General features: G+C 53.9%; 3 protein-coding genes across 3 annotated transcripts; 2 read left to right on the top strand and 1 right to left on the bottom strand.

The window, feature by feature from the left end:
• Positions 1 to 3586: 3586 nt before the first annotated feature.
• Positions 3587 to 12512, top strand: CD68 (CD68 molecule). The gene is made up of 6 exons (XM_056863611.1): positions 3587 to 3650; positions 5706 to 6313; positions 7090 to 7209; positions 9506 to 9578; positions 11444 to 11611; positions 12373 to 12512. The coding sequence occupies exons 1-6, from the start codon at positions 3587 to 3589 to the stop codon at positions 12510 to 12512; spliced, it is 1173 nt and encodes a 390-aa protein (XP_056719589.1).
• Positions 12513 to 14908: 2396 nt separating this feature from the next.
• LOC130489815 (putative nuclease HARBI1) lies at positions 14909 to 16258 on the bottom strand. The gene has a single exon (XM_056863610.1). It carries the CDS (start codon positions 16256 to 16258, stop codon positions 14909 to 14911), a length of 1350 nt encoding a protein of 449 aa, XP_056719588.1.
• A 31-nt stretch (positions 16259 to 16289) lies between these two features.
• MPDU1 (mannose-P-dolichol utilization defect 1) lies at positions 16290 to 22495 on the top strand. Its single transcript, XM_056863609.1, is given in 8 exon segments — positions 16290 to 16303; positions 16386 to 16681; positions 17823 to 17888; positions 18779 to 18911; positions 19717 to 19802; positions 20394 to 20512; positions 21929 to 22039; positions 22376 to 22495. Coding segments are annotated over 8 exon segments (945 nt in total).
• Positions 22496 to 24214: the final 1719 nt, after the last annotated feature.

Below are 24214 nucleotides of genomic sequence, written 5' to 3'. Positions count from 1 at the left end.
CAATGGTTCAAACAAATTGCCAAGATACCTTCTCCATATGAAAACTAGACTTTTCCCACCATGCTTTTTTAAAGACAAATTGAAAACCTTTTTCATATGGCAAAAATTAGTGCGTGCAACCTTACTTTTTTTGTATAGCTATTATTTATTCAAAAGGAAAGTTACAGTGACCAAAATAAAGGTGATCTTGAGAAACTCATTTGCTTTGGGTGATTTTTGTGAAAAGGGGTAACGTTGTGCAGGGAGCCCCAGCCTGGTTTTCCCCCACTTATGCTGGTGCTTAAAGGAACCTCCTTCCCCATGGCAACTCCCCATCTGAATTTTCAGGTTTCTGTACTTCCTTGGAATCATAGAATCATAGAGTCGGAAGGGACCACCAGGGTCATCTAGTCCAACCCCCTGCACTATGCAGGAAATTCACAACTACCTCCCCACCTTCCCCAGTGACTCCTACTCCATGCCCAGAAGATGGCCAAGATGCCCTCCCTCTCATGATCTGCCCAAAGTCATAGAATCAGCATCGCTGACAGATGGCCATCTAGCCTCTGCTTAAAAACCTCCAGGGAGGGAAGGAGAGCTTACCGCCTCCCGAGGAAGCCTGTTCCACTGAGGAACCTCTGTAACTGTTAGAAAGTTCTTCCTAATGTCTAGGCGGAAACTCTTGATTTAATTACAACCCGTTGGTTCTGGTCCGACCTGGAACAACAGAAAACTCGGCACCATCCTCTCTATGACAGCCCTTCAAGTCCTTGAAGATGGTTCTATCCCTTCTCAGTCTTCTCTTCAGGCTAAACGTACCCAGCTCCTTCAACCTTTCCTCATAGGACTTGGTCTCCAGAACCCTCACCATCTTTGTTGCCCTCTGGACACGTTCCAGCTTGTCTACATCCTTAAATGGCAGTGCCCAAAACAACGCAGTACTCTAGGTGAGGTCTAACCAGAGCAGAGTAAAAGAGCAAGGCCCTGATTTGTCAAGCCAGAGGATTTGTCTTGTCTGCCAAAAGCAAGCAGGGTCTGCCAGCTTAAAGTAAGAAGGGAGGTGGGAGATGTCACTTGCTCCTAAAGAAGTGATGGGTTTTGTGGAGGTGAGGTGAGGGAGCCCCCCCCCTGCCCCCCCCGCCTCCACATCACTGCAGAAGGGAAGCCGGAGTCTTCCTGCATTTTCCTGGCCCGGTTGTCAAAGGACCAGGGCAGAGGTGTTCTGAAAAATGCTGTGCCCTCAAAACAGGTCAGGGGCCTCCCGGAGCACAGGCGGAATTGTGCTGCAGGCTGAGTGAGTGGCTCACGGTTAGGGAGTGGCAGAGCCCCGTCTTTGGGGGAAGAAGAGGAGTTGGTTTTTATGCCCAAGTGTCTCTCAATCCCCTTCCCCTCCCCACAACAGGCACCTTGTGAGGTAGGTGGGACTGAGAGCTCTTAAGAGCTGTGACGTGCGCAAGGTCACCCAGCTGGTTTCATGTGGAGGAGTGGGGAAACCAGCCTGGTTCGCCAGATTAGCATCTGTCACTCATGTGGAGGAGTAGTGGGGAATCAACCCCAGTTCACCAGATTAGAGTCTGCCACTCCTAACCACCACACCACCTGGCTCTCCAGGGAACCCAGGTATTCTAGATTCTCTTTGGGCAAACACCTGCCACTGGGACGGGAATAATCCTTGTCCTCTTCTGGGTTGGCAGGCCTCTACAAAATACTGGAAAAGGATGGAATTTAGTGGCTGACAGCCTTGTGCTTACGCTCCACTGGGGAAGGGGGGCAGCTTCTTATAATGATGCTGAAGGCTTGGCCCCCTCTTACTGGAGAACCACATTTCCCAAGCCTTCAGGTGCTGGTTGCTGAAAATCATAGACAACGACTCAGCTGGGATTTACTACAAATAGGAACCCAGAAGGACTTGCAGGAGGCATCTCAAGGGCCAGGGTTGGTGTCAGAAGCGGAACTCAATTACTGACATGTCCGGTTTCCTGGCCTGGATGGCCCAGGCTGGTCCGATCTCAAAAAGGCTAAGCTGGGTTGGCACTTGGATGGGAGACGACCAAGGAAGTCCAGAGTTGCTAATCAGAGGAAGGCCGTGGCAAACCACCTCTGAGTGACTCCTGCCGTGAAAGCCTTATGGGGTTGCCATAAGTCATCTGTGACCTGATGGCGTTTTGCACAACCACGGGTTCAGGAGTCTAAGGCAGGTTCTGCGATTGGCCTTTCTTTGCCAGAGACCCTGGAGAGCTGCTGCCAGGCGGATGAGACAAGATAGGCCCTGAGGGTCTGAAATCTGGGTTCAGAGAAGGTGGGAGCCACACCACCCCCACCCCCAGGCTGAAACTCTACGGAAGGTCCTAAGTTCACTTCCCAGGCAGATTCTAGGGCAGAGACTTGCTGCTGGGCAAAGGAGACTAGATGGGATGGGTGAACCTGGCGGGGGGGGGGGCTCCTTGATAGGAGGGGGCTCTTTGCTGCTGCTTTGCAAGCAGGTACCCCAGGTGACAACCTCAACAGGCAAAGGATTGTAGGCAAACTCTGTGCTGGAGACCCTGCAAGAGATGAATTGGAGGTAGATGGAGGGCCCGTGGGATGAGGGGCTCACCTCAGCTCCCTTCCCCACCTAGTCATGACCCTTGCTGGAGGGCCTTAAAGGGGACTCTGTCCCTCTCCACACTGCAAAATAATAACGGTGTGTGGAGCGAGTGGTGGCTTCCCCTCCTTCCTGATCTGCTACCCTTCTGGGGGCAGAGATTATTTTCAGGCCGTGCCGTCTGAGCAGCCCCCACTCAGTCTAGTCTGCTGCAGGTGCACCCCCCTCCCCGCCCCCCCTCCACCCTTTCAGCAAGAAGTCTGCCTTGGTGCTTCTTCCCGTCACATGAGGCTCAGATCCTCCTCCTGTGGTCAGAGATGAGGAAGGAGAAGCTGCTGACTCACCAGCCACTGGTCCCTCTGTGAGACATGCCCCCCACCCCACCCCCCAAACAGTTGCTTTCCCACTGCTAGCTTGGGGCGCCCTGGGCAAGGGCCCCTCATGGCCAGAGAACTGCTTTAAACAAGGGCAGGGAAAATATTGTTGAAGGCTTTCACGGTCAGAGTTCATTGGTTCTTGTAGGTTATCCGGGCTGTGTGACCGTGGTCTTGGTATTTTCTTTCCTGACGTTTCGCCAGCAGCTGTGGCAGGCATCTTCAGAGGAGGAACACTGAAGGACAGTGTCTCTCAGGTCAGGGAGACTCCGCGCCTTCCTTTGCACCAGCCAACATGCGTGCCACCTGCCGCACATGGCTTTCTCTGCCCAACTGTTTGAAAGGCTTTTTAAAGTTTCAGATCCCCGTAATCAGCCAGGGGTCATCGGTTCCCATCAGTGCCAACATCCTGCCCACTGCCCAATTTGCCCTAAACAATGCCCTGTCAGCAGGTCCCCACGAAGCCAGTCCCGCCCTGCCCAGGTCCCGTGGCTGCCTGTGTTGGGCAACGCTGCATCTCACTGAGTCACTTGCTAGTCAGGCCAGAGAGCTGCATTTCCTTCCCTAATTCAAGAACCCCTGAACACACGAGGCAGAGGAGAGCAGAGGCTTCCAGGCAGAGAGGCGAGGAAGAGGCAGCCCCGAAGAGATGAACCAGCCGAAATTTGCTGCGTGGCTGTCCCTATGGCTTGTGGGCAGCTGCCTCCTGGCAGGTGGGTTGGATTTGAGATTTTTATCCCCCTTTGATTGGGCTTGGAAGGGTGGGTGGTCTGACTGCAACAGCCGCACATGAAAAGGGAGTGGAACTTGATTTACTACAAATAGGAACCCAGAAGGACTTGCAGGAGGCATCTCATTTACCCCCATTTGTGTGTGTGTGTGTGTTAAGTGCCCTCAAGTCGCTTCCGACTCATGGCAACCCTATGAATGAAAGTCCTCCAAAATGTCCTATCTTTGACAGCCTTGCTCAGGTCTTGCAAACTGAGGGCTGTGGCTTCCTTTATTGAGTCAATCTATCTCTTGTCGGGTCTTCCTCTTTTCCTGCTGCCCTCAACTTTTCCTAGCCTGACTGTCTTTCCCAGTGACTCTTGTCGTCTCATGACGTGACCAAAATACGACAGCCTCAGTTTAGTCATTTTAGCTTCTAGGGTCAGTTCAGGCTTGATTTGATCTATAACCCACTGATTTGTTTTTGTAGCAGTCCACGGAATCCGTAACACTCTCCTCCAACACCACGTTTCAAAGGAATCTATTTTCTTCCTATCAGCTTTCTTCACTGTCCAGCTTTCACACCCATACATAGTAATAGGGAATACAATGGCATGAATTAATCTAGTCTTGGTGGCCAGTGACACATCCTTACACTTCAAAATCTTTTCTAGCTCCTTCATGGCTGCCCTTCCCAGTCTCAATCTCCTTCTGATTTCTTGGCTGCAGTCTCCCTTTTGGTAGATGGTGGAGCCAAGGAATAGAAAGTCTTCAACAATTTCAATTTCCTCATTGTCAACCTTAAAGTTGTGTAATTCTCCTGTAGTCATTACTTTTGTTTTCTTGATGTTCAGCTGCTTTGGCACTTTCTCTTTTAACTTTCAGCAGTAGTCGTTTCAAATCTTCACTATTTTCTGCCAATAATGTAGTGTCATCAGCATATCTCAAATTATTAATGTTCCTCCCTCCAATTTTCACTCCCCATTTACTCCCCCACTATTTCCGCTTTTTTGAAAGCCCCCCTCCCCGAGCCTCTCCTCTTTTCCTGCTTCCTTGGGACCACCAGGGTCATCTAGTCCAACCCCCTGGACAATGCAGGAAATTCACAACTACCTCCCCCACACACACCCAGTGACCCCTACTCCATGCCCAGAAGATGGCCAAGATGCCCTCCCTCTCATGATCTGCCCAAAGTCATAGAATCAACATCGCTGACAGATGGCCATCTAGCCTCTGCTTAAAAACCTCCAGGGAAGGAGAGCTCACCACCTCTCGAGGAAGCCTGTTCCATTGAGGAACCGCTCTAACAGTTAGAAACTTCTTCCTAAAGTCTAGACGGAAACTCTTTTGATTTAATTTCAACCCAATGGTTCTGGTCCGACCTTCTTGGGCAACAGAAAACAACTCGGCACCCTCCTCTACATGACAGCCCTTCAAGTACTTGAAGATGGTTATCTTATCCCCTCTCAGCCTTCTCCTCTCCAGGCTAAACATCCCCAGCTCCTTCAACCTTTCCTCATCGGACTTGGGGGTTGCAGGAGGTTGGACTAGATGACTCTGGTGGTCCCTTCCAACTCTATGATTCTAAAATGGAGGTTTGTTTTAGTCACTGTGGCTAGTAGCGACTGATAGACCTCTTTCTCTGCCATGAATCTGTCCAATCCCCTTTTAAAACTGCCTCTCCTTGTGGCCGTCACTACATCCTCTCGCAGCAGATTCCACATTCTGATAACTCGCTGTGTAAAGAAGCATTTCCCTTTGTCCGTCCTGAATCTCCTGCCTCCTGTATCTGAGGAAGGGAGCTTTGACTCTTGAAAGCCCCAGGCCCTGGAAATTGGGTTGGCCTCTCAGGGGATACTGGGCTTAAGGAGAACATAGGAAAAACCCTGCTGGGTCAGACCATCAAGTCCAGCAGACTTGAATCAAAGCAGTGGTAGAAGAGAGATGGGGCCAACAAGGCTTCTACCACCCCAAGGGCAGGACCTGTTGACCCAGGGCCCTTTTGCTATGGGCTTGGCCCATTCTGTGGCTGGGGGCCAAGGCCAGTTGGGGGCTCGCAGGCCTGCTGACTAGCCTCTCTGTCGGTCTCCTTCCAGCGTGGGCTTCTGCTCAGGATGAAGCCGCACCGCAGAGGACGGGTCCCCCCGGTGCCTCGCTATGCTCTGGCACAGAACCACCAGACCCAAGTTGCCCCCGCAGGAAAAAAGCAGCCACCCTGGTGCCCTCCTTCACCAAGACGACGACCCCTTCCACCACCACCCACCACCTGAAGACCACGACACATGCAACCAACCACACCACGGTTCCGGCCAACCACACAACACCCCACCCCACCAAGCATACCACTCCATTCCACACCATTGCTCCAACCAATCACACCACGGTTCCGGCCAACCACACGACACCCCACCCCACCAATCATACCACTCCATTTCACACCATTGCTCCAACCAATCACACCACAGCCAGTCCCACCAATCGCACCACGCCCCACCACCCCACCAATCACACCACGCCTCCCGCCATCGCCACCACGGTCCCGCGGCCCACAGACACACCCCTTGTGGCCGTGGGCAAGTACGTGGTCAGGAATGGGTCCGTCCCCTGCCTACGGTTGGAAGCGGGGCTCCAGGTCCAAGTACAGTACACCAGCAAGGCGAAGCACCTGGTAAGCATGGGGGGGCAAGGGAGGGGCTACGTGGCTGAGCTGTGGGCTGGCTTAGCAGGAGAGGCTGGACCTCAGCGCTCTTGGCGGCTCAGGAGGGGGATCAAATGAGTGGAGAGCCTGGTGGTCCCTTCCAGCTCCATGATTCTAAGTGCCTCCAGACACAGAAACCTCACTCTGCTGGGAGGAGGGGCAGCTAGGGGTCAGGCAAGGAATGCTGGGAGGCCGGACGCCAGGGTTCCCTCTCTGGACAAAGAGTAACTGGTCTGGCAGACACGGAGAGATGTGGTGGGAGGGGGGCTGGGCTCTGAGGCTGGGGTGTCATGGGCTCCGGGCCGGGGTCAGCATATGCTGAGGTGGGGCAGCTGCCAGGGCCCCCTGCCACTGACCACTTGCCCATGTGCCTCCCCTCCCCCCGCCCAGCCGCTTGGGACTCTATCACCCATTCTCCCTGGCACACACATTGCCCAGCATCACTGGGGAAGGGTGTGTAGAGCAGTGGTACCATCAGAGAAAGGGCGTGTGGGAGGGCTTGCAGGCAGAGGAAGGCGGTGGGCAAGAAGGGAGATGCTGGGGGAGGCTAACGGTAGGCAGGAGAGTCGAGGGGTCCCTGGGCCCTCTCTGCCTAGGACCCCCAAAATCTGGAACCGGCCCTGCATGGGCTAGAACAGGGGGGGGAAGCAAGAGCTGCCTTTCGTGTTTGAAACGGGGGCTGACTGTTGCAGGGGTGCCAAGCGTGGCGTCCGGGTTGGCTCTGACCACCTCTCTTTCTCCGCCAGCTCTGGGGCACGTTTGCGGTGCAGCCGAACCACACCAATGCATCGGGGGCCTGCTCCATCAAGGTCGCCACCCTCGAGCTGCGTTTCCCGGAGGGTTTCCTCATCTTCGTCTTCAAAAAGGTGCCCAAGGGGACAGGAACAGGGATCAAGGGGCACAGGAAGCAGCTGAGGGGGGTGGTAGCAGAGGAAGCACTCCACTGTAGCCAGGTTGTCAGCACTTGTTCATGGTCAGGGACGGCTTGGCTTCACCTCCGGCCATCGACTGGACTGTGAGTGGCCGCGCTTCTGCTCCTGGTGTCTCTAGAAGAGCACGAAGACCACCTCCTGCCTGGCCCTCGGCACCGCCTCCCAACGTTTGCTCATGTTTCTTCACTTATTGCATTTATACTCCAGCTTTCTCGCAAAGACTCAAAGTATATTGAGGAGAGGGACTGTGGCTTGGTGGAAGAGCCTCTACTTTGCATGCAGAAGGTCCCAGGTTCAATCCCTGGTGTCTCTAGTTAAAAAGAGCCAAGAAACTCTGTAGAGCTGCTGCCAGTCAGAGTAGACAATACTGACTTTAATAGACTGATGGTCTGATTCAGTAGAAGGCAGATCCATGCACGTGTGCTTACCTTTCACGTACAGTTTTTGGGAAGGGGCTGTGGCTCAGGGGTAGAGCTTCTGCTTGGTATGCAGAAGGTCCCAGGTTCAATCCCCAGCATCTCCAGTTTGAAGGATCAAGTGATGCGAAAGACCTCAGATGGAGACCCTGAAGAGTCTGAGTAGACAATACAGCCTCTGATGGACCGATGGTCTGATTCAGTAGAAGGCAGCTTCATACGTCCGCGTCGCAAAAAAATAAAAGCCAACAAATAACAGGCAGGTTTCCTTCAGCAATCACATAGACTTTTTACGGTCACGTAAGCTAATGACCGTTGCTGCACCTTGTGGCATTGAGTTCCACAAATTAATGGTGCTGTTTGAAGTGCCTCCCACTTGTCGATCTTGAACCTACTGCCAACCACATCCACTGGGAGGCCCTCCTGCCTACGAGAACTCTCTGCCTCTCGCCTTCCTCCACACCAGACATGCCACGGAGGCCATGTCCCGCTTCCAGAGACATTTTCTTTGTCACTGTTGATGCGCACGTCCTGCTCCGGAGAAGGGTGCCCTGCACAGCTTCTGGCCCCTCCCAGGAGAGTCCATTATGCCAGTGATTCACACAGGCAAAAGAAATTATACTAAATGAGGGGATTGCACAAAGATGCTTAACGAGCAAATCAGCAACAAAACTTCCTTGGCACAGAGTTTGGGGACTTTTTAAAACGCAGAGTGACTCAGTTCCATGGTCCAGCCTGAAATGTCTCCCGTCACAGAGCGTGTCCAGGCTGACTGTGAGGGCACAGGTTCAAGACAAGGTCGTTGGCTAAACTGGCCACCTTTTTTCTGCATCAGGACAGACCCAAATCTAACCCCCCCCCCATTAGCCTCCCGAGGTCCATGTGCCACAAGCACAAATTGGTTCCGCAACAAAAAACAATTCTAGCTTGAAGGTGACTCAGGCAAGTGAGCCTGGTGGCACGGAAGTTCATCTGACTGGAGGGGAGGGAAGGAATCCTGGCTGACTCACTTGCTGAAGGCAGCCTTGGAATGGGCTGAGTCCATGGCTGGAAAGACGGGCTTGGCAGGCGGCCACGGCTAAGCCTAGATGTCTCTAGGCTTAGCCGGACAAGGCTGGAACCTCACCCCTTGGCTCAGGCATTCCTCTGCTTCTGGCACACCACCCCAAGCGATACTGGCTCTGAGCCTCCTAGGTTCAGGTTATCAGCGATCCTGCCTCGTGGCCAGTATTGCCTGGGCAAGCCGCTCTTTCACCCCACGAAGGCATCCAGTTTCTTAAAATCCAAACTCCCCATGGAGAGGGCTGTGACCCAGTAGAAGAGCCTCTGCTTGGCGTGCAAAAGGTCCCAGATTCCCCACCCAGCATCTCCAGTTAAAAAACCCAGGCAGTATGTGATGTGAAAGACGTTTCCATGCCTGAGACCCTGGAAAGCTGCTGCCAGTCTGAGTAGACAATACTGACTCTGATGGACCTGACTTTAGGCTTTCTTTAGGGAGGGGCTGTGGCTCAGTGGTAGAGCATCTGCTTGGCATGCAGAAGGTCCCAGGTTCAATCCCCGGTGTCTCCAATTAAAAAGACAAGGCAGTAGGTGATGTGAAAGACCTGGTGAGTGTCTCCCTCCTCCTCTTGAGCAACTGGCCCAACTATATTTCCTCTGAGGAGCACAGTGTGCCCCCCATATGCATGCCTCTCCTCCATTGCTCAGCCCCAAGGGTATGGCTCTCTTCAGAAGGGCAGCTGATAACACTGCTTGATTTCTGGCATGCCACGTTAACCATCCCACAGAAGAAAACCCAGATTTCTTTTCCGCAGAATGAAACCAAAGGGACGTCCTACCTGAGTAGAGTCCAGGGCAACGTGACGTACCAGTTCCTACAAGCAACAGGTGAGGCGCTTTTGGGGGAGGGGATGTGCGTTGAAGGTGCCCCCGCCTTTTGTTGCAAGTGAGAACTCTGTTTGATAGATATGGGCAAATGCCTGGCACCAGGGAGGCGGGTGGCTTCTCTGCCACTCATGCGGCGCTGAAGCGGTCAGAACTGCAGCAGAACAGAACAGTCCCGGAGGGGGCCTTTAGGCTTAGGACTGTAGTCCCCTGAGGGGATGGGGCTAAGTATCCACTTACTTTTACTGCAAGGTCTTCTGGCATCGTAATTCCACTATCCCTTGCCTAGGAGGTTTGTGGTTGCCGTTGTCTTCAGATTCGGCAACCCTGGTCCAAACGCCTTGTTCGTTGGCTGTCTTAGGCCGACAGACCGCCTCTCTTTCAAAATTCTGTAATCCGCCTGCGGTCTCAATGGGCAAAGTAGGCGACGAACGAAGTAAATAAAGCCCACGGCCACAGAAAAGCCTGAAGACTGGGGTGCAGTGCTGGAGGAAGCAGGCCACGCCCGGCCTGCGTGAGCTCTTCCGGCGGCCCTCGATCTCTGATGAGGGATTCCTTATCAGCGCCGGCCCTCCAGGCTGGAGCATCGGCCACCTGACTTGTGCTCCAGGAAAAACAGCCCAAGGGCTGAGTGTGGGTGGCTACAAGCGGTGGACTCGGATCTGGAGAACCGGGTTTGGTTCCCCCACTCCTCCACATGAGCGGCGGAGGCTAATCTGGTGAACTGAATTTGTTTCCCCACTCCTCCACATGAAGCCAGCTGGGTGACCTTGGGCTAGTCACGTTCTCTCAGCCCCATCTACCTCACAGGGTGTCTGTTGTGGGGAGGGGGAAGGGAGGTGATTGTAAGCTGGTTTGACTGCCTTAAGTGGTAGAGAAAGCCGGCATATAAAAACCAACTCCTCTTCTTCTTCTATGAGCCACTGCTCCCCACCCCCTTCTGAGGGCTCCGCTTTGGATGCTGGCTTTTCCTGTCTCCATTTTTTCTTTAGATGTCTACTTTTTTTTGGGGGGGTGATCTTTGCATTCTGGAAGAATCCTAAATTCTGGCTTTTGTCACTTGCTGCCCCTTTGCACATTAAAAGGGAATCAAAAGTTGAAAAGCCTCAACCAGACCCAGAAGAAGCTCTTTCTGCAGACAGTGATCTGACTGCGGCAAAACAGCTCAGCTGTTGCCAAGGGCTGGGGGGTTTAGGCTAGACGGGTTTCGTAAAAGCTACTGGGAGAGTTTCTTCGCTGACGGGGCTCCCAAGTGCAAAGCCAACCCACGAGCGCCCGGGTCCCTGACCTTCCTTGAGCCAGCGGGCACCTTTGGAATTCTGATACAGCGTCGTGGGCGCAGCCACAAAATGGCTGTGGCGAGAGGCGGGGCCAGCCACAAAGTGGCTGCCGCATCGTCCCTTCAATCACACAGCAGCTAATGATATAAGGGGGCTATAAGCTGATAGGACCGCCACAGAAACTGTATTAACCCTTTCCCACCAGTTGGATGCCTGCCTGCTTGCCCACGCTGGCGGGGGGTCATCTGGGGCAGCTGCCTGCTTGGGGCTTGGTCGGCTAATTTTTAAGTTGATAATTTTGTATGGCCCACAAATGATGTTATGAATATCCAAATGGCCCTTGGCGGAAAAAAGGTTCCCCACCCCTGGTTTGCGGGGTGGTTTGCCAGTGCCTTCCCCAGTCATCTTCCCTTTACCCCCAGCAAGCAGGGTACTGCAGCTTACCACTCTGTGCCACGGGTGCTGAAAAAGGTCAGCAGAGAGCCCGGGGGCCTGCCAGTAGTGACCGGTACTGACTCGAAATTCAGCTTTGAACAAGTGATAAGCCAGAATGCCCCTGTGGCTCTGGTCCTCCCCTTATCTCAACAGAGACCACCTTTGGAGCAGACACGTCGTCTCTGCAGGAGTTTGAAGCGCCCCTTGGGCACAGTTACCAGTGCCGGAACCGAACTTTGTTCCTCACTGGAAAGTTTCACCTTCATGTCCTGAAAGAACGTGTCCAGGCCTTTGAGCTGCGAGATGGAGAATTTGGGGAAGGTAAGACCCCTCCACACAATCATTCCATCTTTTTTTAAAGGCTATATGTACTCTCAAGTGGTAGATTTTTTTCCCCTAGTGTGCAGTCTCTTGCACTGATGATTGGTGGTGGTGGAAAGTACTGTCAAGTCACAGCTGACTTATGGAGACCCCTTACGGGGTTTTCCAGGCGACAGACGAACAGAGGTGGTTTGCCATTGCCTCTGTGGCCACCCTGGACTTCCTTGGTGGTCTCCCACCCAAGTACTAGCCAAGGCTGCCCTGCTTAGCTTCCGAGATCTGACAAGACCAGGCTAGCCTGGGCCACCCCGATCAGGGTGCTCTGATGCCGGCTGATCGCTCATCCCATCTGCTAGAATGTTTGCAAATCCCTTCAGTTTTGTGCCACCTGCAAGCTTGTGGCATAGATCTTCTGCCCTCGGATTCAGCGTGTCCCAGCTTCACAAATGCCCCCTCCCCTCCCTGCAAGCTTCCCCATTTATCTCATTGGCTATACTATGACCTCTGACTCCACGGCCTCAAGTCCTGCTCCCAGCCTGACCTTTAACCCCACCACAGAAGCCTGCTTTTGACCACTGGTTTCAGCCTCTCCCCTCCACTGGCAGTTACTGGCTCGACTGCTGCTCTTTTCCCTCCTGCACAAAGAACTCAGCACAGACTTTCCCAGAGCTGCCATTTTGAAAACAGCCATTAGCCAGAGGGGAGATTTGGCCCCCCTCGACCCACCTTCCGCTTCCCTGACACTTGTGTCCCTTTTTCAGCCGAGGTCTGTACAGAGCAGCGACGTTCACCCCTCCTGGTCATCATCGTGGTCGTGGTCCTTGTCCTCCTCATCATCATAGTGCTTGTGGCTTATGCTGTGGGACGAAGGCGGAGCCAGTCGGGGTACCAAACCCTCTGAAGAGCCTTGACCTGCACACGCCCATCCGAGGGACTTCACATTGGCCAAGGGAACAGTGAAGAACCAGATCTGTATCCCTACCCTGCAGTGGGGCTAAGAGATCATCAGGGATTCCCATTTGCCTCAGATCGCTCCAGTTGCTAAATGCATTCCAATTTTGTATTCGTTGCTTAGGCTGGCGATTCAAAGAACTGAAGGAAGAAAGGCAGCAAAATTTATCTGATTATTGTTTGTTTGTCTGGCATGTAATAGTGAGCATTGCAGGAGACCCAAAGCCACCAAAAGTTCAGGCATGACCAAGATCTGGCTGTAACGGAGTCACTTCTTCTAGTGGACAGAGAAGGGACGACTGTAAAAGCCCCGATCAGCTGCATACAGAATTCTGTCCTACTGAGGTCACTTGGCCTACTCCCAAGTAAGTATGCACAGGGTTGTAAGTATCAATCCTTTGCATGCTTACCTGGGAGTAAGCCCTGCTGAACAAAACTGTGGATGGCTTCTGCGTGAATGTGCACAGGGTTGGGCTGTGCTGAGTTGTCGGCGGGCAGGATTCCGCCTGGGTCTTCCTTCCTTCTCAGCAAGTCACAAGAAGCCTTCGTGGCTGCTGAGGTCATTTCCCTCCGGCTGGCACCCCTGGGCTCTGCTCCACTCTGCCTTTGGAGAGAGAGAGAGAAACCCACCAGCTACACAGCCCAGTTGCTGTGTGCCGCCACCCCCTCCACTGACGGCCTCAAAACAGAGCTGCCTAGTGCTCCTAAGGGGATAAACAAAGTGGTCAGTGTTCACATGCGGGACAGGCAGGATTTTACGCTTCCACGACCCAGCAAGATGAGATGGTGGACAAATTGCTGAAGCCCTCTCCCCAAGGTAGCCGGATGATACCTGCTGTTCTGTTCTGCTTCATTCCCAAGTGCTTGAGAGATGGTTTTGGAAAAATGTTATTTGCCTTTTGTTGTCAGCACACCTGTCTGTTTATAGCTGTGCAGGATTTCAACGGTATTTTATATTAGATTATCTTTGGCTCTCTTTCTTTCCTGTAAGTCACTTTGAGGGTTTCTTTACCCCCGCCCCAGCTAAGGAACAAGAAATAAACAGAATAACATTCATAATAATAGCTAGCTTTTATGCCCCTCTTTCATCAAACATTTCAGTTTTTTTTAATATCCTTACAACAGCCCTGAAAGGTAGGCAGACCAAGGTAAAGGGCCAAAGCCCAGAGAGAGGGAACAGTTTGCTTAAGGCCACTGCCTGAGTTTGTGTCAGAGACAAGATCTGAAAGGGGGGGTGCTCACAGCTCAGTCTCTACAACACTACATAAACTTATAAAATAAATAATTCCAGTATTACAAAGGGGGATCTATAAACATAAAGAATAAAGAGAGAGGATGGGGAGATCAATGAAAGGTACCTAACCCCCCAATTAATGGGATCTTCCTACACCTCTGTTGTCTACCCTCCCCAGTTCCTAAGCCCCACATCCTGCCTGGCCCACACATATTTTTAAGCTTGCCTTTTAAAAGCCCCTTTTCTTTAACAGCTGCCACACTTGGACCAGTTGGGAGTTGCCTCTTTTCAATACAGATATTTTGCTTCTGGAGCAGGGGCTGGCGCATGCACAGAAGCCCTGGCGGTTTCCAGGGCTCAACCTGACAGCCAAAATGGCTCCAATCAACCCATGAACAAGAGAGTTAAAATGTGGCTGTGGGTCAAGCTCTTGCCCTAATACTAGAAGCCCATGATGAAAGGTTTTATTGGGGCACTCTGTACTTTCAAAGCTCTGGAGCCATATTGTCTCCAGGTTCCTCTGTCCCAAAGTCCTCCTGACATTTAGGGGAACCCGCTGTTTGTCTTCTACCCTCAGCTCCTCTGTCATACTTTGAGGGGGGTATTCAGTGGGAAGCACTGGTCTCAAGGAGTTGGGATCACAAACTAGGTACAATGTGTGATAGAGGAAACCTTGATCTGAGACCAACAAGATTTTCGGGGTATCAACTTTCGAGTCTAAGCTCCATTCATCAGATATGAGTCGGAACAGAGATCTCAGTCCTTATAGCCCAGTCAGAAGGTGGGAAGGGTGCTGCAAAGAAGGAACTCAGGGTGCGGAGGTACAACGCACAATGTAATGAGCTAGATTACAGAACAGGAGAAACCCTTAGGGGCAGCATTTCTCCTCTGTTCCAATCTAAGTTGCTACTAGATTTGAATCTTGTTATTCAACTGCAGACCAACATGGGTACCCTCAGAAACTATCTTTATAGAAGGAAGTGCAGGCTTTTGAATTCCACAGAGGTTTATCTTCCTGCCGCTGCAAACTTCCGCCACTTGCGCGCTGCTACAGCCGCCTAAGTCCGTCGAAAGGTATCACTCGACTGGCTTCGCAGCTGCAGTTTTTTCTATCAGCCCCTCAATGCTGAAGCCAGCGCATCCCGGATCTCCACTGCCTCCTCGTCTTCCTCCTCACCGTCATCGAACGGATGTTCCTCCGGTTGCTCTTCCTCCTCTTCCATCCAACCTGACTGGAAGGCGTCACCCCGAGCCTCGCAGACGTTGTGGAGGGTGCAGCAGGCAGCGATGAGGGTTGGCAGAAAGGAGACGTCTGTATCGTTGCGCTTGGTGAGGCAGCGCCAGCGCCCACGCAGGCGTCCAAAGGCCACACCGACTACCGTCCGTGCGGCGGCTGCATACTCATTGAAGCGTTGCTGGGCTGACGTCAGAACCTCGTTGCGATAGGGGCGCATGAGCCATGGGAGGAAAGGGTATGAGCAGCTGCCCAGCAGGTAGACAGGGACCTGGACTCCCCTGACCACTTGGGATGCTCCTGGGAAGAGATCGCCCTCTTGGGCTCGTTGATACAGCTCAGACGTGCACAAGACTTGGGGCTCCATCACCCTCCCAGGGCAGCCAACGTTGATATCCCAGAAACAACCACGAGAATCAACCGCAGCCTGCACAACCACCGAATGCCAGCCGTGGCGGTTGTAATAACCAGCAGCGTTTTCATTGGGTGCCCGGATGGGCACGTGGAGGGATCCCAAGACACCGGCCAGCTGGGGCAAGGGAAAGCCGTTCCCCGCGGCCACTTCGGCAGGGTCAGGAGGACGCACATACAACGGTGTCAGGATACCCACGACCGCTTCGCAGACATCACGCAGGATCTTGCAGACAGTGGAGCGTGACACACCAAAGAGCTGCTCCACAGCCCGGTACTCTGTGCAGGCTCCCAGGCGCCAGAGGGTCATGGCCAGGCGCACGTCGGCTGGGATGGCCCGGCGCATGTTTGTGTCCCGGCGCTGAATGGCGTTTCGCAGCTGGGCACAGAGGTAGTCAAACGTGCCGGGAGCCACGCGGAAGTTCTCAACCCACTCCCAGGGGCTGAACGCTTTGGCTCGCACGGTTTCCCAGAAGGCCGAGCTCCGGGCCTTGCTCCACAAGCGCCGCTCACGTAGCAAGCATGGCAGGCCGCCCCCTCCGCCGCCCGCCTCCTGGCAAAGCCCGTCCGTGCCAGGGGATCGCACCAGCATCCGGCAGAGCCACAGCAAGGCAAAGCGTTGGCGTGACCGGGCCTGGGCCCGGTGGTGGCGGGCAATCCGCTGCCGGCGGGCAGCTTCGCGCAAGCGCCGCCCTCGCTGCAGGCGGGTGTAGTAGAGGAGACACAGGGCCACCGTGCCATGGCTGAGGGTGGCCAGCAGCTGAGCCTCCTGGCTGTGGCCGGGGGCCCAAGATGGCTGCTGGGAAGGGGCAGCCATCTTGTCCCCTTGGCCAAACTGAGCAGCAGAGATGTGGGAAGGAGGGCCAGCGTGGAGAGGAGGCTGCGCGTGCGCACAGGCGCCCTCCCCTAAGAGCGCCCTCCGTGCGCAGGCGCAATCTTCCCAGAGGCGTCCGAAGCCGCGTTATCCAGAGCGCGCATGCGCACCCCCACCAGGCGGCGCACTTACTGGGTAAAGCGGCGGCCGGCTGCGGAGTCGTCCTCCGGGAAGGCTTCTGGGCATGCGCGGACGCCTCGGCGCCCGAGAGCGCGGGGTGTGGCGCGATGGAGGCGGGCGTTTCGCCCACTCTGGTCCCTCCGTGAACCAAAATGGCGTCGGTGGGGCTGAAGGGCCTGGTGGTCCCGCACGTCCTCCCCGAAAGATGCTACGACGAGCTCTTCCTGCGCTTCAATCTCCTGCACAGTGAGTCGCTTCCCTCCTCCGGCCGAGCGGAGAGCGTAGCGCTGTCGCTATGGCAACGCCACCGGCTGGGCCGAAGGGCAGTCGGCGGCCATCTTGGCTGAGGGCGGAAAAAGACGCTCGCCGCCTTCGCGCCCTAGAAGAAAGTGGGCCGGGGGCCATGTTGGTGGCGGGAAGGAATGAAGCGCTCCCCCCCTTTCCACCATGTTAGAATTGGGCGGAAGTATCCAGAAGCTTTTTTAAAAAACCCGTTTATAGTCGTCTTTCAGCTCTGTCGTAACAACAACAATTGTGTGCCGTCAAATTACAGCCAGCTTGTGGCGACCCCTCATGCGGTTTTCAAGGCATGGGGTGGTTTCTGCCGACCAGCCCTGGTCTTCTAATCTGAACTAAGTCATCTTAGCAGCCAACATCTGATGAGCTCAGGCCAGCCTGGGCCATCCAGGTCAGGGCAAGAGGCGTTCAGAGGTGGTTTGCCATTGCCTGCCTCTGCACAGCAACCTTGAACTCATGAAGCAGCCTTCTGCTGAGCCAGACCCCACTTGGTCCATCAAAGTCAGTCTTGTCTACTCAGACCGGCAGCGGCTCTCCAGGGTCTCAGGCAGAGGTTGAACAAATCACGGACTGCCTCGCCTTTGCTGGATGTTGGGGTGTGATAATGGGACCTTTTGCATACTTCTTCAGAAGAAGTGAGCTGTGGCTCACGAAAGCTCATACCCTACCAGAAAATATTTTTGTTAGTCTTTAAGGGGCTACTGGACTCTTGCCCTTTTTGACTACTACAAACAGACTAACACGGCTACCCACTGTGAATTAACTAAATTGAAGCTGTCGTACTTTGGTCACATGAGATAACCAGAGTCACTGGAAAAGACAATAATGCTAGGAAAAGTTGAAGGCAGAAAAAGAGAAAGACTCAACATGAGATAGATTCACTCAATAAAGCAAGTCATACCCCTCATTTTGCAAGACCTGAGCAAGGCTGTTAACGATACCTTGGAGGTCATTAATTCCTGGGGGGCCATAAGTCAGAAGCGGCGGCACTTAACACACGCACGCACAAGAACAGTTGTACAGTATCCTGTGATACATGGTGATGGCAACCAATAATATATTTTTTCCCTTTCCTTTTTATTCCTTTTAGTTCCATGCCTCAAAATCCTGATCAGCAAGGGACTGGGATTTGCAATTGTTGCTGGCTCACTAATGGGTATGAGCACCTAAACTTTCCCTGCTGGAAGAATACCCCGGGTTGCAACGGGAAAGCCCTGTTAGATTAGGGAGCCCTGTGGTAGGGTTTGGGCTTGGAATGGAGGGAGTCCATGGGAGAGGGACGAGGACCGTGTCCCTCTTGCAGGGCGCTGCAAACAGATCTCTGAGGCAGCCTCCCCACATTCCATTCATGAAAACATGCTTGTGACCCCCTCAGCAACAGCGGGGAGGGTCTCTGTTTTTCAAGATATCCTTGACAAAGAGGGTTGGTGGTTCAAGGATTTTGCTACCAAAAGTTCAAAACATACCTCGGAGGTGAGGGTGGGTGACCTGAGAGGCACCTGGCCTCAGTTATGAGGCTGGAGAGGGTACAGAATTGAAGCCATTTCTCCTTGGGGACAAAGTCTATCACTGTCTGGCCACCTGTGGGACAGGATCCCGGGGCCTTTCTCCTCTTGAAAGCCAGCGTGGTGTAGTGGTTAAGAATGGTTGTTTGGAGCGGTGGATTCTGATCTGGAGAACCGGGTTTGATTCTCCACATGAGCAACAGAGGCTAATCTGGTGAACTGGATTTGTTTCCCCACTCCTACACATGAAGCCCGCCGGGTGACCTTGGGCTAGTCACAGAGATCTCTCAGCCCCACCGACCTCACAGGGTGTCTGTTGTGGGGAGGGGAAGGGGAGGTGATGGTAAGCCGGTTTGATTCTCCCTTAAGTGGCAGAGAAAGTCGGCACGTGAAAACCAGCTCTTCTTCTTCTTGAGGAGGCAGATGAACTGAGCTGGCTGTTGGGTGGCAGTGGAGATAGATGGAGCAATGAAGGAAGTGGGGGGTGGGGAAGAGGGGTTTGTTAGTGTTGATCTGTTTCTCCTTCGTCCCTGTTCTGCAGTGAAACTGCCCCAGATCTTCAAGATTGTGGGGGCCAGGAGTGCCGAGGGGCTGAGCTTCCACTCCATATTGCTGGAGCTCTTGGCCCTCTCCGGCACCATGGCCTACAGCATTGCCAGCAGCTTCCCTTTCAGGTAAGGTGGGGTCTGAGACCTCCTCTCTCCCCCCACCCCCGCGGGGTAGGACTGCAGACGGAGTGAGCAGCCCATCGAGTCTGCTCTCCTCTCGGGGCGCTGCTCCTGTGTCTGTCTCCACAGCTCAAAGGACATTGATTTGCAGCATCTCCCCACCCTCTTGCCTCCAGACATCACCATCTATCCCAGGGGTCTCCACACTTTTTGAGCCTGCAGACACTTTTGGAACTTAGAGCGGGGGGGTGAGCACGAGAGGTGGAGCCAGAACCAAAATGGCTGCCTCAGAAGGCAGAGCTGAATGGAACGCCTGCCTCCTCCCACCTCGTGGGAAGAAGGAGATCCTGAAGGGGGGATGGAATCACACACTGACTAAGGGGAGGCAAGATGCCTGCCAGTCTTCATACCACAGTGGAAACCCTTTAAGTTGGAGGAGGGGAACCTCAGCCCCACCGACCTCACAAGGTATCTGTTGTGGGGAGGGGAAGGGAAGGCGATTGTAAGCCACTTTCAGACTCCTTAAAGATAGAGAAAAGTGGAGTATAAAAGCCAACTCTTCTTCCCAATGACCAGAAACCCTGGCGCAGTGTGCTGCACCCCTCACCTGCTTAGCTTTTCTTTGTTGTTGGGGTGTGGAATGGGAGGTGGGTCTTTAGGAAGGGCAGCCATCAAGAAATTCCATGTTCTTCTGGTTGCCTCTGCTCGGGAAGAGACGCTTCAGGTGGGGAACATGTGAGTGGGGGGCTGGGTTTTGGGTTTTAACCCTTCTGGGTGCTCTGAAACAGTTACTCCCCTTTCTCCCCTACAGCGCCTGGGGTGAGGCTCTCTTCCTCATGCTGCAAACTGTGACCATAGGATTCCTGGTGCAACATTTTGGGGGCCACACGGGACGTGGTGAGTGAAGGAGGGGGCCTGTTTTCGAGTGGGCATCTTGACTTAAACGTGCGGAGGGGGAAAGTGAGTCCCGGGTGCACATTCGATTGAGATTTAGAATCGTAGAATCATAGACCACCAGGGTCATCTAGTCCAACCCCCTGCACAATGCACGAAATTCACAACTATCCCACACACACCCAGTGATCCCTACTCCATGCCCAGAAGATGGCCAAGATACCCTCCCTCTCATCATCTGCCTGAAGTTTTGCCAGTTTTCTCCAGGCTTTTAAGTTTGTCTTGTAACCACAGGGACTAGAACCTTGCTGCTCTTTTTTTACAAAAGGAAAGAAACGACTGCCGGGAACTCTTCTTCCCTGAAAGGCAGGGAAGCCGCTTAAGTTCTGGGGGGCCGCCTCTCCTTGTGCTGAGAACTGCCAGCCAAGAGGGGGAGTTGACTCACGGGGCGGGGGCATGGTGCAGTTTTCCATGATGCAACAGTTCTGCGGCTCCCAGGAGAGGCTCAACCTGCTGGGAGCAGACTGAGGGGCCCACCAGCCCCCTTGTGTGGGAGGGAGCATGCAGCAGCAACACCTCTATTTCCTCCCACAGGTCTGTCCTTCCTCCTCCTCTATTTCGGAGCCCTGTCCTTCCTGCTGTCTCCTCTCAGCTCCATGGCTGTCGTCACAGTGCTGCAGGCATCCAACGTGCCTGCTGTCATCATAAGCAGGGTCAGTACCCCTCTGCTTGTCCAGGACCGCCTCCTTTCCTTCTGGTGGCCTTTCTTAGCACGGGGTGGGGGAGGGGGGAGGGGGGAGGGCTGCAGCAGGCAGACCCAAAGCCTGAAAGCCCCTCTCCAGTCAGGGGGGAGGGGCTGGGCCCCTGGCCTACACAGTAGCACTGCCTTCAAATGCCGACTGTCCTGTTCTCAGAAATAGTGCTCTCTATCCTATATTTTTATGCCGCCCATCCTTGACGTTTCCCAGAGTGGCATGCAAGGTTCTCCCCCATTTAAAGCTCATAACATCCCTGTGAGGTAGGCTATACTGAGGAAGTTTGACTGGCCAAGGTCACTTGCCAAGCTTTGTGGCCGAGTGGAAGTTTTAACCCTGGCTCCTCCCAGGTCTAGCCTGACCACTACACCACACCACCACTGTGCTGTTATTTCTTTGTGTGTGCTATTTACTCGTAGGCTGACCCGTGTGCCAGAATAAAAGCTCAAGAGAAGTCAGCGAATTATTCTTGTATAGAAAGTGCATGTAAAGAGTTATTTTATTACAATGCTTTTAAAAAGCGAATTCACTATCCCCCAATAACAGTTCTCTATTTATTAAGCCTAATCGGCTAAGCATCAAGCTGATTGATATTGGAAGGTGAGGATCCCCCACTCATGACCCTTTCTAAACCTGCTTTCAGATTTTTTAAAGGTTTCATACACCTAAAGGATAAAGTTCAACAACAATGAAAGGATTGCAGAAGGTTTTGTAAACCCCAGATTAAGGCTTCATTAACCTGGATGGCCCAGGCTAGCCTGATCTCCAGATCTCAGAAGCTAAGCAGGGTCAGCCCTGGTTAGTATTTGGATGGGAGACCACCAAGGAAGGCCAGGGTTGCTGTGCAGAGGAAGGCACTGGCAAACCACCTGTTAGTCTCTTGCTGTGAAAACCCCAAAAAGGGGTCGCCATAAGTCGGCTGCGACTTGACGGCACTTTACACACACACAACTGTGGGAGGAGAGCATTTTATACTTTATCCTTAAGATGTGTGAAACTTTAAAAAAAAACACCCGTTTGCCTTAAGCCAAAGTGGGTTAAGGAGCCCATAGAAAGAGGCCCCAGTCTGGTCAGTACTTGGCCAGGTCTCGGTTGAGACAGCATAGTATGTTTTATCTTGCTGGCAGCTCTCGAGTTGCTTGGAGCCCGGTCCATGTGCCAACGTACCTTTCTGCCTACCAAGACTGCTCTGGCATGCAGCCAGCTATTTTGGGGTGTATTTTGGGATCTAAGAGTCTGGACCTGGCTCTTCCAGCTCAGGCTGGCTCCCCTGAGCAGCGTGGGATTTGGTTTCCGGAATCCATCCTGTGGGGGAGGGACCTGAAGACCGCAGGCTGAGGCAGGGACGAATTCTGCCTCCTCTCTTCCCAACAGCTCCTGCAGGCAGCCACCAACTACCGCAATGGCCACACAGGGCAGCTCTCAGCCATCACAGCCTTCTTGCTCTTTGCAGGGTCCCTGGCCCGCATCTTCACCTCCATCCAGGTAGGCTAGCCTTGACCAGCGGGAGGGAGGGTGTCTGTGGGTGGCCCTCTTGGGCAGAGAAGAGCCCTGCTGCTGCCTGCAAGCCCCAAGCCTCCCTCCATGAAATCTCAACCATTCGCTGGCATCTCTGTTCTGCCCAGTATGTGTGTGGGGGCTTGCTGGGGCCCAGGCAGTCGGGCGGCCGTCTCCCTTCACTGGCTGGTTGCCCCACTGCTGCAGGCCAGGGACTGAAGAGGGGGGCTGCCCCTGCCGCTGGATCCAGGGCGAGCTGAAGCGGCCCTGCAGCAGCAAGGACTCTAGGGAAAGAACTGGCCCCTTCTGCTTTTTCGTTCCCAGGAGACGGGGGACCCTCTGATGGCCCTCACCTACGTGGTCTCCTCGGCCTGCAACGGCATCATCACTGCCCAGCTGCTCTACTACTGGAACGTTCCTGTGGACAAGCGCAAGAAGGAGTAGGAGGGGGTGGGGGAGGCTGGGCCAGGTGGCACCCTACAGCCCAGGAAGGGGTTGTCCGGGGTGGGGGGTTGAGCCAGGGCCACTGCCAGGAGGTGGAATTTTCCATCTCCTTTGGCGGGGGTTGCACAGAAGCATCAGGCTGCCAAGGGGTTTCTGGAAGGGGGGGTTGAGCATTGGAAGAGTATGTCTTTGGGATTTTTCTACCTGTTGCCCTCTTACGCCTTTTTTATTATTAAACTTGCTTGCCCCCTGTTCCTCACTGAAGTTGCCTTGTCCATGTTGAAGATGGAGACACCCCCTCCGAACTCTGCCGGCCCATCCCAGCTGTGATTGGGGGAGGGGAACTCCAGGCAGGCAGCCCTGCTGTGGTGAGGAGGGGCCCCTCTCCTCCCCGGAAGGGAGAGCTGCTGGCGCCCAGCTGAGCTCAGGAAAGATTCAAAAGAGTGCTGCTCTCGCACCCTTAACTAAGTCCCCACCTACTCTGGGGGTGGAGGAAAGGCTTGAGAAGGGGAAGAGAAAGGGTGTGTGTGAAGAGGTCTGGGCCCCCTTTGCTCTGGAGTGCCACTGCATACATCTGATGGGAGCTCCGCTGGGTGGGGCCCCTATTTCCAGAGCAGAGGCTTGTGGCTGCAGAAGAGGGCAGCATCTTATTCTAGCAGAAGCTCTGGGGTCCGAGAGCCCCCTTTCCAGGCCCATGATGCAGCAGCCAGAGGGGGCTGCAGACCAACAAAGCTTTTGTTGGGAGTCCATTTTGGGCCCTGCAGGTCTCTGCTGTGGGCAAAGCAAACACATGAAGACTTACCCTGCAACCCCCTGGAATACCTGCTTTACAGGGCTGGAGGCAGCATGTTTTTTTTGGGGGGGGGGGGGAAAGAGGTTTGTCCCTCCCCAGAGAACGCCTCATCTTTTTTGCTAGCGTCAGGGTAGCAAAACTTCCCTCAGCAGTGGCCTGCCCCAACCTGAAGAAGTGACTCACCTGTGCAAAGAAGCACTTTGGGGCGGGCACATACATAGCTCAGGGCAATCTCCTACACCTCTTATCTGTCCACAGCCGCTTCACCTCTTGTGGACACAACAGTTTTTTTTAGGGCGGGGGTACCGAGAGGAAAGCTGGCCTTATTTTTCAGCGCATGGTGCAGAATGAACGGGGGCAGGGGGGTGTTACCATTAAACCAGCTGGCGTACAATTTCTACAAGTAAGTTTTATTTTAAGAAAACATTTTATTTAAAAAGTTACAAAATACGTTCCCATGGACCCTCTAAAGCAAGAATTAAAGACAAATAATCATCTCTTCGGGGCCCAGAGACCCCCAAAGCGCCCCCCCCACTATATATACCAGTTTTCCTTCATTTCCTCCATCCAGTCCATTCTCCTTGTACGTGGGGGGCCCTGCTGGATTCCAGCTACAGTCCACTGCTCACTCCCCGACATTAAAGATGTGCCATGTTGGTGAAGCCCAGCTGGTAGTGATGAGGGGGGAGGATGTAGCCTTGTAGGGAAGCAGCCCCTTCGGCCCCCTCCCCACTCGGCAGCCCATAAGAGGCCAGCATCTCCTGGAAGTCGTTCAGGGGGTGGAGCAGGAGGGGCCCCTCTTGTTGCTTCACCATTGTCGTGGCCAGTCCAGGAGTAGGCGGTGGGCTGCAGGGTAGACTGCTGCAGAGACAAGGGGGGGGGAGTGAGTGCATTTGCCAGCCACATTCTTCGCGAGCCCCCTTCCC

This window comes from Euleptes europaea, chromosome 18 (assembly GCF_029931775.1).
Source record: "Euleptes europaea isolate rEulEur1 chromosome 18, rEulEur1.hap1, whole genome shotgun sequence".
Taxonomy (NCBI): domain Eukaryota; kingdom Metazoa; phylum Chordata; class Lepidosauria; order Squamata; family Sphaerodactylidae; genus Euleptes; species Euleptes europaea.
This window is presented reverse-complemented; position numbering and strand designations above follow the sequence as displayed.